This window comes from Ascaphus truei, unplaced genomic scaffold (assembly GCF_040206685.1).
Source record: "Ascaphus truei isolate aAscTru1 unplaced genomic scaffold, aAscTru1.hap1 HAP1_SCAFFOLD_709, whole genome shotgun sequence".
Lineage (NCBI taxonomy): Eukaryota > Metazoa > Chordata > Amphibia > Anura > Ascaphidae > Ascaphus > Ascaphus truei.
In genome coordinates, this window is record NW_027457043.1 from 79,495 (window position 1) to 95,656 (window position 16,162).

The 16,162-nt window shown below is 52.3% G+C and overlaps 2 protein-coding genes across 2 annotated transcripts in view; both read left to right on the forward strand.

Annotated features, from left to right (window-relative positions):
- LOC142486024 (uncharacterized) overlaps positions 1–4,991 on the forward strand; it is a gene marked incomplete at its 5' end in the record, with an annotated part of 34,757 nt that extends 29,766 nt beyond the window's left edge. Inside the window, one exon of the mRNA XM_075584685.1 lies at positions 4,443–4,991. Coding sequence (XP_075440800.1) covers positions 4,443–4,561 — 119 coding nt within the window. The remainder of the gene's footprint in view (positions 1–4,442) is intronic.
- Positions 4,992–11,688: 6,697 nt separating this feature from the next.
- ZNF770 (zinc finger protein 770) lies at positions 11,689–15,357 on the forward strand. Its single transcript, XM_075584684.1, has 2 exons — positions 11,689–11,968; positions 12,052–15,357. The coding sequence occupies exon 2, from the start codon at positions 12,173–12,175 to the stop codon at positions 14,183–14,185; it is 2,013 nt and encodes a 670-aa protein (XP_075440799.1). The 5' UTR covers positions 11,689–11,968; positions 12,052–12,172; the 3' UTR covers positions 14,186–15,357.
- Positions 15,358–16,162: the final 805 nt, after the last annotated feature.

The window sequence follows — 16,162 nt, forward strand, 5'->3', positions numbered from 1 at the left end:
ATTAGGGGGGTGAGAGGTATGTGTCCCTAATAACTCTCCAGGATTAGGGGGGTGAGAGGTATGTGTCCCTAATAACTCTCCAGGATTAGGGGGGTGAGAGGTATGTGTCCCTAATAACTCCAGGATTAGGGGGGTGAGAGGTATGTGTCCCTGATATGTGTGCAGGATTAGGGGGGTGAGAGTTATGTGTCCCTAATAATTCTCCAGGATTAGGGGGGTGAGAGGTATGTGTCCCTGATAACTCTCCAGGATTAGGGGGGTGAGAGGTATGTGTCCCTAATAACTCCCCAGGATTAGGGGGGTGAGAGGTATGTGTCCCTGATAACTTTCCAGGATTAGGGGGGTGAGACGTATGTGTCCCTAATAACTCTCCATGATTAGTGGGGTGAGAGGTATGTGTCCCTGATAACTCTCCAGGATTAGGGGGGTGAGAGGTATGTATCCCTAATAACTCTCCAGTATTAGGGGGTTGAGAGTTGTGTGTCCCTGATAACTCTCCAGGATTAGAGGGGTGAGAGTTGTGTGTCCCTGATAACTCTCCAGGATTAGAGGGGTGAGAGTTGTGTGTCCCTGATAACTCTCCAGGATTAGGGGGGTGAGAGTTGTGTGTCCCTAATAACTCTCCAGGATTAGGGGGGTGAGAGTTGTGTGTCCCTGATAACTCTCCAGGATTAGGGGGGTGAGAGTTGTGTGTCCCTGATAACTCTCCAGGATTAGAGGGGTGAGAGTTGTGTGTCCCTAATAACTCTCCAGGATTAGGGGGCTGAGAGTTGTGTGTCCCTGATAACTCTCCAGGATTAGGGGGGTGAGAGTTGTGTGTCCCTAATAACTCTCCAGGATTAGGGGGCTGAGAGTTGTGTGTCCCTGATAACTCTCCAGGATTAGGGGGGTGAGAGTTGTGTGTCCCTGATAACTCTCCAGGATTAGGGGGGTGAGAGTTGTGTGTCCCTGATAACTCTCCAGGATTAGAGGGGTGAGAGTTGTGTGTCCCTACAGTAATAACTCTCCAGGATTAGAGGGGTGAGAGTTATGTGTCCCTAATAACTCTCCAGGATTAGGGGGGTGAGAGTTGTGTGTCCCTGATAACTCTCCAGGATTAGGGGTAAGAATCCCTTTGCTGTGGATGTATAATCTGGAGGTTTCGGTCTCTGTTCTGGCTGCCTCGTGGTAACATATCTCCTGTCTGGTGCCGGACTGGCTGTTCTGGGTGCGGTTCTGCTGATGTCACCGTTGTGGTGCCGGGTGGTGTTGTTAAAACAGAACCCTTGGGACGGGCGCAATAAGATTTCACAGCAACCTGAACGAGGCCTGCGGGGAGTGAGCTGTGATTAGCAAAATGCCACCCTGCTGTCAGCAGGAGCTCATCATGTCCCGCCGGGGGGCCTCCTATACCCAGAAATCAGCAGCGGCGGCTGCTGCTGCTGCCTGGTAATGAGGCACCTCCCTTACCTGCCCTGGCGAGGCACAGATCCAAGTGAGGAATGCCAAATTCACAGCCGAACCCCTTCTTGCCAGAGGGGCAGTCATTCCAAACGCCAGGGTAATACAATCACTGTCAAAATATTCACATGCGCGTTGTCTCCTTTTTATTGTTAAATTGTCCTTACAAATGATCTGTTGTCTGTAACCCCCGAGCAATACGTTGCAAAGGGCTTTATATTTAGTTACTGAAACACAATTCCCTAGGGGAGAAAGTGACGGCCATGTTTAGTACTTCCTACAGAAATGTGAACTTGTGTGGAATACTGCAGAGGGAGAGGGGGGCTCCGGGCACTGAACGCGGGGGAGGGGGGGGCTCCAGGCACAACGCGGGGGAGGGGAAGGGCTCCGGGCACTGAACGCGGGGGAGGGGGGGGCTCCAGGCACAACGCGGGGGGACGGCTCCAGGCACTGAACGCGGGGGAGGAGGGGGCTCCAGGCACTGAACGCGGGGGTGGGGGGGGGCTCCAGGCACTGAACGTGGGGGAGGGGGGGGCTCCAGGCACAACGCGGGGGAGGGAGTGGGCTCCAGGCACTGAACGCGGGGGAGAGGGGGGCTCCGGGCACTGAACGCTGGGGAGGGGGGGCTCCGGGCACTGAACACGGGGGAGGGGCGTCTCGGCACTGAACGTGGGGGAGGGGGTCTCGGTCCTGAGCACGGGGGAGGGGGGCTCTGGGTGCAGAACGTAGGGGGAGGGGGGCTCTGGGCTCTGAACGTAGGGGGAGGGGGACTCTCTGGGCGCAGAACGTAGGGGGAGGGGGGCTCTCTGGGCGCAGAACGTAGGGGGAGGGGGGCTCTCTGGGCGCAGAACGTAGGGGGAGGGGGGCTTTCTGGGCGCAGAACATAGGGGGGGGCTCTCTGGGCGCAGAACGTAGGGGGAGGGGGGCTCTCTGGGCGCAGAACGTAGGGGGAGGGGGGCTCTCTGGGCGCAGAACGTAGGGAAAGGGGGGCTCTCTGGGCGCAGAACGTAGGGGGAGGGGGGCTCTCTGGGCGCAGAACGTAGGGGGAGGGGGGCTCTCTGGGCCCAGAACGTAGGGGGAGGGGGGCTCTCTGGGCCCAGAACGTAGGGGGAGGGGGGCTCTCTGGGCGCAGAACGTAGGAGGAGGGGGGCTCTCTGGGCGCAGAACGTAGGGGGAGGGGGGCTCTCTGGGCGCAGAACGTAGGGAAAGGGGGGCTCTCTGGGCGCAGAACGTAGGGGGAGGGGGGCTCTCTGGGCGCAGAACGTAGGGGAGGGGGGCTCTCTGGGCCCAGAACGTAGGGGGAGGGGGGCTCTCTGGGCCTAGAACGTAGGAGGAGGGGGCTCTCTGGGCGCAGAACGTAGGAGGAGGGGGGCTCTCTGGGCGCAGAACGTAGGGGGAGGGGGGCTCTCTGGGCGCAGAACGTAGGGGGAAGGGGGCTCTCTGGGCCCAGAACGTAGGGGGAGGGGGGCTCTCTGGGCGCAGAACGTAGGGAAAGGGGGGCTCTCTGGGCGCAGAACGTAGGGGGAGGGGGGCTCTCTGGGCGCAGAACGTAGGGGAGGGGGGCTCTCTGGGCCCAGAACGTAGGGGGAGGGGGGCTCTCTGGGCCTAGAACGTAGGAGGAGGGGGCTCTCTGGGCGCAGAACGTAGGAGGAGGGGGGCTCTCTGGGCGCAGAACGTAGGGGGAGGGGGGCTCTCTGGGCGCAGAACGTAGGGGGAAGGGGGCTCTCTGGGCCCAGAACGTAGGGGGAGGGGGGCTCTCTGGGCGCAGAACGTAGGGGGAGGGGGGCTCTCTGGGCGCAGAACGTAGGGGGAGGGGGGCTCTCTGGGCGCAGAACGTAGGGGGAGGGGGGCTCTCTGGGCCCAGAACGTAGGGGGAGGGGGGCTCTCTGGGCCCAGAACGTAGGGGGAGGGGGGCTCTCTGGGCGCAGAACGTAGGGGGAGGGGGGCTCTCTGGGCGCAGAACGTAGGGGGAGGGGGGCTCTCTGGGCGCAGAACGTAGGGGGAGGGGGGCTCTGGGCGCAGAACGTAGGGGGAGGGGGGTTCTCTGGGCGCAGAACGTAGGGGGAGGGGGGCTCTCTGGGCGCAGAACGTAGGGGGAGGGGGGCTCTCTGGGCGCAGAACGTAGGGGGGGGGCTCTCTGGGCGCAGAACGTAGGGGGAGGGGGGCTCTCTAGGCGCAGAACGTAGGGGGATGGGGCTCTCTGGGCGCAGAACGTAGGGTGAGGGGGGCTCTGGGCGCAGAACGTAGGGTGAGGGGGGCTCTCTGGGCGCAGAACGTAGGGGGAGGGGGGCTCTCGGCACTGAACGTAGGGGGAGGGGGGCTCTCTGGGCGCAGAGCGTAGGGGGAGGGGGGCTCTCGGCACTGAACGCGAGGGGCTGTGTGTTGGAACTGAACACTCTGTGATCTTTCCCCACCTTCCTGCTTTCTCTGGTGCAGCTGGGAGAGCTGTAATGAACGACTCCGTGATTTAATAAAGTCCAATTATTGCTGCTGTTTATCTGCTCATTTGAATCATTTTGGGATTCGGCAAATTGCAATGCTCACGGCCTTTCCAATTTCAGGAGCCGCTAATATCCCCATCAGCCCTGAATTAATAAAGCACAACAAAAAAAATCTCTTTCTAACATTATCATTAAGCAGCAAGTGTCTCCTATCCCAGCCCTGCCGAATGTACATGGAGAGTGAGCGTGTGAGGCTGCCCGAGCTCATATCTCAGGGCCGCATATAATCTGCCCCTTATCTGGTGACAGTGACACATGGGGACCTGACATTCATGTAGCGGGTCTCCCACTTCTGAGCCTGTGCCCAATGCCCGGTGCCACAGGAACTGTGGGCAACTAGAGAGGTGGTTTCAATGACCCATTGATTGTCCCATTGATTGTCCCCATGCAGAATGACACAGGGCACCTGTGATAAGTGACATGAAATCTGAGTTATGTGGCAGTGTCCCTTTAGTGCTATAATGATCATTAAAGCCTGATCTTTTTATCATCCCGTTTCAGGGCTGCAGGAACTTCTGGAAGATGTGTGGGGCGAGAAGGCTCCGGTTCTGGTTCTGGTGCCTGTTCTGGACCTGTCCGGCAGTGAAATCCTGCATTTATCGTTCTGGTTCAGCTCCTGACTCACCATCCTACTCTGCAAACAAAGCTAGCAGAGACCGATCCAAAAGACTCGGCAATAATATATGCAAATGATGCTTCTACCAAGTACTGACCTAAGGATAGGGTGACCAGACGTCTTGGTTTTTGTTTGTCCCTGTGGCCCGAAATTGTAGTAAATGTCCCAGTTTTTTTCTCACATCCCGGTTTGTCCCCGGAAAAATATGGTCACCCTACTTAAGGGGCTGAATACTTATGCAACCAGTAAATTTCATTTTGTACATTTCCTTTGCTGACATTTAATCTCCTCCTCATAGAACAGAGTTCAGTTTAACCCCTACAGCTTTGTAGCTTAGAATTAAAAAAAAAAAAAATTGGAAAAAAAATGTGCATACATTATTTGTAATTCAACTAAATGTGACATTGGTAGGGGTGAATACTTTTGCAAATCACTGTACATGTGTGTATGACACTGTATGCCTGTGCACGCGTGTGTGTGCCCTGTTGTAATTTTGTGTCTATCATGGCCTTATAATTGATGCATACATAAGTCTGTGTATATAAATAAATATATATATAATATCATGGAGTATCACTGCTTATTTTTATAAACCTGATGTCTGAGTAAAAAAAGTGAGCATACAGTTGTATTTGCCAGGTCAGAGAGTTGTATTTGCATATTTGCTTTCCTGTGGAGGGTTTTTGTCACTTTTTTTACTCACCATAACTTAACTCAGTATTATGGTTTAGCCTATCCCATAGCCTCTTTGCATACCCAGTTAAAATCAACCCCACACTGATGAGACCCATTAAGGTCGAAACAGCTGTCTGTGGGTGGTTTTCTGGGTATGCACCTTAACCCTGGCTGTGCTCAAAGCTGTGACCATGCAGCAAGCTTAAGCCTATAGGGAACCATGTTAAAAATGGTTTTTGAGGCAAAAAGTGACACTGTGTGTTCTTTTGCATGTCATTTCCCAGAATCCCTTGCTGCAGTGGAAGTGCTGTATGCTGGGTGATAATGGGGAAAGGCGGGGTTGCAGACCTGCCTAAGACATGCAAATGAGCATACAGTTGTATTTGCATATATATATATATATATATATATATATACTAGCTGAGAGACCCGGCGTTGCCCGTGAGTTAAATTTCCCGCTAGGAAAGGGGGGGGGGGCAGAGGGGGGGGTAAAGGGGGGAGGAGAGGGGGACAGTGGACAGGAGGGGGGACAGTGGACGGGGGAGGACAATGGATGGGGGGGACAGTGGACAGGAGGGGGGGACAGTGGACAGGAGGGGGGGGGCAGGGGACAGTGGACAGGAGGGGGGACAGTGGACAGGAGGGGGGGCAGTGGACAGGAGGGGGGGCAGTGGACAGGAGGGGGGGGCAGTGGACAGGAGGGGGGGACAGGAGAGGGGGGAGACAGTGGACAGGAGGGGGGGAGAGAGTGGACAGGAGGGGGGGAGAGAGTGGACAGGAGGGGGGGAGAGAGTGGACAGGAGGGGGGGACAGTGGACAGGAGGGGGGGCAGTGGACAGGAGGGGGGGCAGTGGACAGGAGGGGGGGCAGTGGACAGGAGGGGGGGACAGTGGACAGGAGAGGGGGGAGACAGTGGACAGGAGGGGGGGAGAGAGTGGACAGGAGGGGGGGAGAGAGTGGACAGGAGGGGGGGAGAGAGTGGACAGGAGGGGGGGAGAGAGTGGACAGGAGGGGGGGAGAGAGTGGACAGGAAGGGGGGGAGACAGTGGACAGGGGGGGGGGAGACAGTGGACAGGAGGGGGGGGACAGTGGACAGGAGGGGGGGAGACAGTGGACAGGAGGGGGGGAGACAGTGGACAGGAGGGGGGGAGACAGTGGACAGGAGGGGGGGAGACAGTGGACAGGAGGGGGGGAGACAGTGGACAGGAGGGGGGGGAGACAGTGGACAGGAGGGGGGGGAGACAGTGGACAGGAGGGGGGGGGAGACAGTGGACAGGAGGGGGGGGGAGACAGTGGACAGGAGGGGGGGGGGAGATAGTGGACAGGAGGGGGGGGAGACAGTGGACAGGAGGGGGGGGAGACAGTGGACAGGAGGGGGGGGAGACAGTGGACAGGAGGGGGGGGGAGACAGTGGACAGGAGGGGGGGGAGACAGTGGACAGGAGGGGGGGGGAGACAGTGGACAGGAGGGGGGGGGAGACAGTGGACAGGAGGGGGGGGAGACAGTGGACAGGAGGGGGGGGAGACAGTGGACAGGAGGGGGGGGGAGACAGTGGACAGGAGGGGGGGGAGACAGTGGACAGGAGGGGGGGGAGACAGTGGACAGGAGGGGGGGAGACAGTGGACAGGAGGGGGTGGGACAGTGGACAGGAGGGGGTGGGACAGTGGACAGGAGGGGGTGGGACAGTGGACAGGAGGGGGTGGGACAGTGGACAGGAGGGGGTGGGACAGTGGACAGGAGGGGGTGGGACAGTGGACAGGAGGGGGTGGGACAGTGGACAGGAAGGGGTGGGACAGTGGACAGGAGGGGACCGTGGACAGGAGGGGACGGGACAGTGGACAGGAGGGGGACGGGACAGTGGACAGGAGGGGGACGGGACAGTGGACAGGAGGGGGTGGGATGGGGGACAGTGGACAGGAGGGGGGGGACAGTGGACAGGAGGGGGGGTGACAGTGGACAGGAGGGGGACGGGAGAGTGGACAGGAGGGGGACGGGAGAGTGGACAGGAGGGGGACGGGCGAGTGGACAGGAGGGGGACGGGCGAGTGGACAGGACGGGGACGGGAGAGTGGACAGGAGGGGGACGGGACAGTGGACAGGAGGGGGACGGGACAGTGGACAGGAGGGGGACGGGGCAGTGGACAGGAGGGGGGTTGACAGTTTACAGGAGGGGGGTTGACAGTTGACAGGAGGGGGGTTGACAGTGGACAGGAGGGGGGTTGACAGTGGACAGGAGTGGGGGTGACAGTGTACAGGAGGGGGGGTGACAGTGTACAGGAGGGGGGGTGACAGTGTACAGGAGGGGGGGTGACAGTGGACAGGAGGGGGGGCAGTGGACAGGAGGGGGGGTGGGTTGGTTAAAATTTGCGGGTCCCTCCTTTCCACTCCCCCCGTATGTTTCTTTGCTCCCCCCGTATGTTTCTTTGCTCCCCCCGTATGTTTCTTTGCTCCCCCCGTATGTTTCTTTGCTCCCCCCGTATGTTTCTTTGCTCCCCCCTCTCTCTCCGCTCCTGACCCCGCCCCCCCATGCGTAGCTCCGGTCCCCACCCTACAGTGTCTGACACACACACAGTGACACACACACACACAGTGTCCCACACACACAGTGTCCCACACACACAGTGACACACACACACGTCACCTCTACTTCTGGCCGCCGCCATCTTAGTTACTCCGCGAGGGAGGAAGGGGGTCCTTCCGGGCGCCGCCATCTTAGGTGCCGCGTGGCAGCTAAAGGCTGCCTGCCCACTGCCTGTCCGGCCGCCGGGGAGGTGAGTGGAGCATGGGGGAGGTGAGTGGAGCACGGGGGAGGTGAGTGGAGCACACCGGGGAGGGGGGGGTGAGTGGAGCACACCGGGGAGGGGGGGAGGTGAGTGGAGCACACCGGGGAGGGGGGGAGGTGAGTGGAGCACACCGGGGAGGTGAGTGGAGCACACCGGGGAGGGGGGGAGGTGAGTGGAGCACACCGGGGAGGGGGGAAGGTGAGTGGAGTGCCGGTGGGGTGAGGGAGGTGAGTGTGATGGGGGGGGGGAGAGGACAGAGAGGTGAAGGCTGCAGGTGAGGTGTGTTGGGGCCGGAGGGTAAGGGAGCGGGAGATGAGCCTCCGGGACCGGCGGGTAAGAGAGCGGGAGGGGTGTGTGTGTGTGTGTGTGTCTCGTCACTCCGCCTCAGGCCAATGAGGTGTGCGGGGGCGGGCGGCCCAAGGGGCCAATGAGATTTCCCCTAGGGACACAGGAAGATGCAGACAGGCATACAGTGCTTTCACAAATATATAATAAGATATATATATATATATATATATGTGTGTATATATATATATATATATATATATATATATATATATATATATATATATATATAGTTATACGTTACCGTTCCAAGGATTGGTAAACAAGAGACAGCACTCAATGTTGAAAACCAATCCTTGGAACGGTAACGTATAACTACATTCTCTATATGGGACGTGCACCTGTGGCTTACCAGCACCTATTGGAGTGCCAACTGCCTTATCTGACTATATATATACAGATATATATATATATATATATATATATATATATATATATATATATATATACACACATATAGAGGTATCAGTACGGTGTTAGCCGAGCTTCAATAATCAAAAAATAAATAGATGATACCGTTCTGTGGCTAACGAAATGCTTTTATTTGTGCGAGCTTTCGAGATACACTGATCTCTTCTTCCGGCGATGTTACAATGAATGAAGCAAAAGGTATACTTAAAAACAGTGTCTCTTGGAATGTTATCTGTGCTGTTCCTTCCCCCGGTGTGGATGTGTTTTATGGCTAGAGGTGTCAAAAGGTTACTGAAAGCAAGTGAAGAAAGAGTGTGTATGTGTATCAGTGTGAATAAAAATGAATGGAGAGCCCACAGTATATACAGTGCTTTACACAAGGTGTGTGTGGAGTGGGAGTGGATATAAATGGTGTTGGTGGGTGTGGAAATGTGAGAGTTTGTAGCACAACTAAAAGTGTGTGTGGATACTTAGTGGTCCCTATTGGTGTGTAGGGATGGAAGAACAAGGAGTATTAGTATGTGTGAGAGACAGCTGTGTGTGCATACATATAGCACAGTATGTACAGACATGGCCTTTAGCGCTCATGGGACGAGAGTTCACTAGTGTCAGTAATGACTCATAAAATTTCGATCTCTGTTTAGGCCACTGCTAAGTGTCCCGAACAGTTGCATAAATTTGTATTCATGCAACCGTCTCTCTTTCGGGGTTTTAAGATTACCTATGAGTATGGCAAATATTACTCATTTGCATGTCTTAGACAGGTCTGCAATCCTGCCTTTCACCATTATCACCCAGCATAGAGTGCTTCCACTGCAGCAAGGGATTCTGGGAAAGGACATGCAAATGAGCACACAGTGCCACCTTTTGCTTCAAAACCATATGATGTGGTCCCCTATAATCCTATCCTTGCTGCATTGCACAGCTTTTGAGCACAGCCTGGGTTAAGATGCATAGCCAGTAAACCTACCAACAGACAGCTGTTTCGACCTTAATGGGTCTCATCATTGTGAGGTTGGTTATACTGGCTATATTATCTTGGCAACAATTTGAAGGATAATCATTTTCAAGTCTTTAAATAGATCGTAAATTACATAATAGGCTTGTGGCCCTTCTACTCAATGTTTTCTGATCGCCCCCTTTGGAGAACTGGTTGAAGACCCCTGAACTATAGTACGAGACACACCTGTGCATACTGTACCTATGTGGCTTGGTGGACACGGCGATACGATGTTGGATTTATTAGCCAATGATGCCCTCTGATGGGCAAAATAAAAAATGCTACTTAAACCCCACGATGGTGCCCGTGTTGCTACAGTAATTTTTGTTAGACATGAGTGCAGCGTATTTCCATCCTTAGCACTGAGGGAGTTTTACAAACGTGAGAAGGCCCCAGAAATGCATGGAAATGGTAAGTGTCATTCTGCGATTTCATGTGAATTTAGCACGCTCTGGATATTATTGCAGAACGTCAGGCTGCCTCTTAGTTTTATTCAGTTAATACATTTTTTGCATACGCTGCATTCCCTGCTCAGAGTCTGGTGTCAAATCCGCACTAAAGCGGTTAATAGAAATAAAACGCCTTATTGAAAGCAGTGGTGTTGTGAGGCCGTGGGAGTGAGAAACAGAAGCAGTTTTAAACGCTGGATATTTGCGGGTTTCACAGAACAAGCTGGCGACACTACATCTGTGCTGTGATTTTCTCCAGCCGGGACAGGCTGTCTGTGTGTCTGGAGATTACGACTCAGGGCGCAATTAACAAAGCTGACTAATTAATTAGCCCTATTAATGTTGAATGCAACTCTATGTTCCAATCTTTCTTCACTGCCATTTCATTACAAGGAATGTGTATGAGCCTGAGGGCTGAGTGGGTGTTACGCCTGCTGAGGGAAGATTGGAGATGAGAGTTGGGCAGGAGAGGGATACATATAGAGGTTGTACTGCGTGCGGTGAAATCCCGTGTGTAAGATGTTCAGTCAAAACCAAGGACTGGATTTTTATAATAGAAAAAGAAACCAGGAAATCAAACCAGCTTTATAAATACTCTGTTTTCACATCCGCGAGGATCCAGAGAGCGAACATTGGGAGTTTTGCCTTGTATGGCGTGATCATCCTTTACACACATTGTATACCTTCCACTGGAACAGAACAGTGAGGCGCACACAGCTAAATCAACAAGAAAGGAGAGCAACTCTGTAAAAAGTGCAGAAAACCTTGCTACAATATAACAAAAGTTTGTTTTTACGGTGAATATCATTATTTGCAGCATCAGACTGTTCCGTGTCCGAGGCTTTGCAGGCCCAAAAGGGGGTAAGCAGAATTATTTGAGCTGCATACACTGGGAAGCATTCTGTATAGCGGGAGGAACCTGCCAGGCGTTGGCGAGAAGGGGTTAATAGGTGTGTGGTGTTGTCTGTCACCAGTTTAAACCGGGCCAACCTGTGTTGTGCGTCCCTCATCCATCTCTCACTGTGGCAGGATGGGAATGTGTGTGCACCTTGGCACAGACACCCTCCTGATTCACTTGTTATCACAGTGTTACACAGACGGCCTCTGATAGGAAGGTGCCAAAACAGCTTGCAATCTAAGTATTGGGAGACAGACTCATGCAGTGAAGGTAGATCAAGATATATAATTATGTTCAGTCACTTGCATTCTCAGTGAATATGTCTTATGAGGAAACAGTCTCTCCTACTAGAAACGTTTTTAATAGTACTGTTTTTTTTATCAATGAGACAGCTGAAGTCTGAGATTAATAATCAGTAAAATGACTGAATTGGTGAGACACTGGACAGTTGATATCTAAACAACCACTAGAGGCAGTGATGGGCGCTTTGCCCAAATCAAAGATGGCCACTGAGGTTCCAGGCCACTGAGGTTTCAGGCCCTGTCTTATGATGTCAGAGCTGACAGCCCAGCAGGCAGAGGCTCTTCCGGGTGCAGATTATGGCTGCTCAGTTGCTGTCCTCAGCTCACCCTGACAGAAGAGAATAACTAAGAGAGGAGGGCATCAATACCCTCCAGAGATAGAGACAGAGAGGAGGCTAGCTACAGCCTCCAGAGAGAAGAATCCCAAATAAAGATAACAGCTGCAGCCAACAGAGAGAATCCAAAGACAGCCTCCCCCCCAGGGTGAAAATCCAGAACAGCCTTCAGAGAGGACGAGGCCAGCTACAACTTTAGGAAGCAGAAAACGAGGTTAGCCTCCCCCTCCAGATTTGCCCTGTTGCAAATGACAAATTATTCTTCATGTGTGTGACAATTATCCCATATTTTTGCAGTATTTGGGACCTTGAATTCCAAGACACAATAACTATGTGCCCCTCGCTGCGCCCTTCAATGGCCTCATGTGAAACCTGACTTCAGAAGCCTGTTCGTGCAGCTGACACCCTCACAGAGAAGATGTTAAAGTCCCAGCAGTGCAGGATACCCAGGAAGAGGCCCTACAGCTGTGACACATGCCCAAAACAATTTGAGACCCCCTCCAAACTAGCCAGGCATTACCTCACCCACACCGGACAGAAGCCCTTCCAATGCCAGGCCTGCACCAAGACCTTCCGGCAGCTGGTGCACCTAGAAAGACACAAGCTAACCCACACGCTGCCTTTCCAGTGTAACGTTTGTCACAGGCACTTTAAAAACTTGGTGACATTTTTAAAGCACCAGCAGCTGCATAACGAAAAACCCCTAAGTGAAGCAAAACCAGCCAAGAAGCCATTAGCCGCCCGTCAGAAGAGACGCCGCTTTGCGTCTGTTTATTGTTCTGGTTGCCGGAGGTCTTTTGCCACGGAAGATAAGTGGCTGCTGCATCAGTGTGACTTTGTGAATGTCACCGCTAGCAGGAAACTTGAAGCTCAGAAGTGTGAGAGGTGTGATAAGGTGTTTCCATCTCACTCAAAGTTGGAGAGGCATCTGCTCATTCACACAGGCCAGAAACCCTTCTCCTGTGCTCTCTGTGGGAAATCATTCCGACAGAAGGTTCACCTGAAGATCCACCAGCTCACACACACTCAGGAGAGGCCCTTCCAATGTAGCCTCTGCCTCAAGGCCTTCAAGACCCCAGGGAAACTTCTCAAGCATGAAGAGGCCCACACATGCCAGGTCTACTTCCCTAACGTTTTATGCAAAGTCAGGGGCTCCAGGCCCACAGCTCAGGGAGACAGGGAATTCTGTCAGGGTGTGAAGGAGGAGCCCAGCGAAGTCTGCTCTGTGTACGTGATCCCATTCCAGTGTCCCTCTTGTGAGCAGTGCTTTGAGACTCAGCAAGTTCTGGACACGCACACCTGTTTTATAACAGAAGATGGAACAACGGTCAGGTATACAAGGAGAAGTTTCACTGGAGGATCTGCCAGACAGAGAACTAGGCATCCAGCCCGGCTGAAGCCTGCTGAGGAGGAGAGACTTGCAGTGCCCTCCGTACCTATCGGAAGTTTTTTCAAAACAGAACCGTTTGAAGGAACAGAGCACCTGCAGACGAGTGACCAAGTTCATGAGCTTGGTGCCTCCCTGAGTATCATTAAGCTGCCTCAAAGGAGAGGGAAAGCCCTGACGCATGAGATGGGACAGGCGCAGATGTACCTGCAGAGACACTTTCGGAACCAAGAACTAGGAATTCGCTTCCATGGATTGCTTGGGGAGGGGGCCGCTGTTGAGAACAATACTGATGCTTTCTGTATCTCAGACCAAAGGGAGCCTGTGGTTCACAGCGACACACTCCAGGGTGATCAGGTGGTTGTGTTTCAGAGACACAATGTGAGCAGGTGTGACCAGTGTGAGAAGGTTTTCCCCTCCATGTCCAAGCTGCGCAGACATTACCTTATCCACACAGGGCAGAAGCCCTTCACATGTACCATGTGCGGGAAACATTTCCGGCAGTCCGCTCACCTGAAAAGGCACCAAGTGACTCACACAGAGAAGGCTGCTTTGGACAGGTCACAGGGGACACTCAGAGACTTGTGTCAGGTGATTGCTCAGCAGCGGGAGCACACGGGCTACAAACTCTCGCAAGACTCTACTTATTTCACAAGTCCTCTGGAAAATATCCAAGACCATGATCCATCAATCCCCTACCACGTCCCAGATATAAAGGTGGAAGTAGATGCTGCAGACGTGTTTGTAGACACCCATAGGTTTCAGCAGGTGCCACGCCGGAAACCCCCGACTGCTGTGCAGAGCGGTCACTCTGCAGAGTCCCATCTGGACCGTCCCCCGCGACCATTGAGAACCCGGGGGGTTCAGAAGAGCTACAAATGCAGCGAGTGCACCAAAAACTTCAAGTCCCCTTCCAAGCTGGAGCGACACTATCTAATGCACGCAGGACAGAGACCTTTCGAGTGCTTGGACTGCGGCAAAACCTTTCGACAGGACCCCCACCTGAAAAGGCACCGGCTCACACACACCCGCATGATGGACTAGGCCAGGGGTGGGTGAGGAACCCCGATATCCTTGTGGGTAGTGAATCAGACAAGTTATATCTATTAATTTAAAACAGCAATTATATCTTAAATTACAGGCCCAGCAACATGGTCCATATTATTTTAAAGAAATTGGGCAGAACAATCCCATTAAAAAAAATGTTTTTGTATCATTTTCGGTATCCTTGTTGCTGCCGTATACAACAAAGCTGTATATTTATTAGGCGTTCAGATTGAAGACAGAGATAAAGTATGTTTACCTTGATGGATCATTGATTTGCAACACACCCCTTGTGGATTCCTTCGTGTAGGCACAAATTTTTTTGTTGTTGTAATAAAACAAACAAAAGTAAAGTAAAAGTGCAGGGGTTTTCAACCTTTTTTTTTTTGGTCAAGGAACCATATAATTATATTGTGAATTTCTGCGGAACCCCGAACCACTCTAATAGCGTGTCTGAAATCAGATGCATTGTAAGGAACCCCAACCCTCTCTAATAGCGTGTCTGAAATCAGATGCATTGTAAGGAACCCCAACCCTCTCTAATAGCGTGTCTGAAATCAGATGCATTGTAAGGAACCCCAACCCTCTCTAATAGCGTGTCTGAAATCAGATGCATTGTAAGGAACCCCAACCCTCTCTAATAGCGTGTCTGAGATCAGATGCATTGTAAGGAACCCCAACTCTCTCTAATAGCGTGTCTGAGATCAGATGCATTGTAAGGAACCCCAACTCTCTCTAATAGCGCGACTGAGATCAGATGCATTGTAAGGAACCCCAACCCTCTCTAATAGCGTGTCTGAGATCAGATGCATTGTAAGGAACCCCAACTCTCTCTAATAGCGCGACTGAGATCAGATGCATTGTAAGGAACCCTAACCCCTTCTTTAGGGAAGAATTTACCCAAAGAATGGATCTGGGTGTTGCCGAATGCTGGCACTCTTTTTAAACACCAGTTAGCCATTAAAAGTATCACTTTTACCTTTTGTACTTTTTTTTTCTACACTTTTTTTTCCTGTCTACTCTCTGTGCTAACATGGTAGTCTCTGTCCTTGCCATTGATATATTTTCACTGATCAACAAGAATTAAAAAAAAAGTTTTATATATGTGTGTGTGTGTGTGTGTGTGTGTGTGTGTGTGTGTGTGTGTGTGTGTGTGTGTGTGTGTGTGTGTGTGTGTGTGTGTGTGTGTGTGTGTGTGTATATGTATATATATATATATATATATATATATATATATGTATATATATATATATATATATATGTATATATATATAGTTGTAGCTGGCACCCCAAATAGCACTTAAAAGTGTAGGTGCCTGTCTTATAAAAATAATATAAGAAATATTACCGTTTTTGTAAAAGATAAATAAAGACAGCACTCAGTCCAAGATTCCAAAAGGTATATTCAGCATATAGACGCCTAATCCGATGTTTCGATCCCGCAGAGGGATCTTTCTCAAGGGGTGTGTGACGTCTGGAAAACGCGTGTACAAAATCATCCACGGATTAATTGTTGGTCAATTAAAAGGTGTCGCAACCTGTAAAACAGCCTAGTTGCCTCCATAGCCAATATGACAATTACAGCCAACTCTATGCAACAGATTGTACCCTTATAGACATACTATACCAGGACTGGCCAACTCCGGTCCTCAAGGGCCACCAACAGGTCAGTTTTTCAGGATATCCCTGCTTCAGCACAGGTGGCTCACTGATTGAGACACCTGTGCTGAAGCAGGGATATCCTTATAACCTGATCTGTTGGTGGCCCTTGAGGACTGAAGTCGGCAACCCCTGCATTATACCATTTCAAGTATACTAAATCCTATTGCTGCCAACTGATATTAGACTGTGTATGAGGGTAACAAAGCTGTCACTGGATGTCACATTGACACGGAGCATATACGTGCCTACCTCTGTCGCTTCTGCCAACAGTTTACCCAGTCTGGCAGTAAGAGGTGTTCGTAACTTGACAAACGT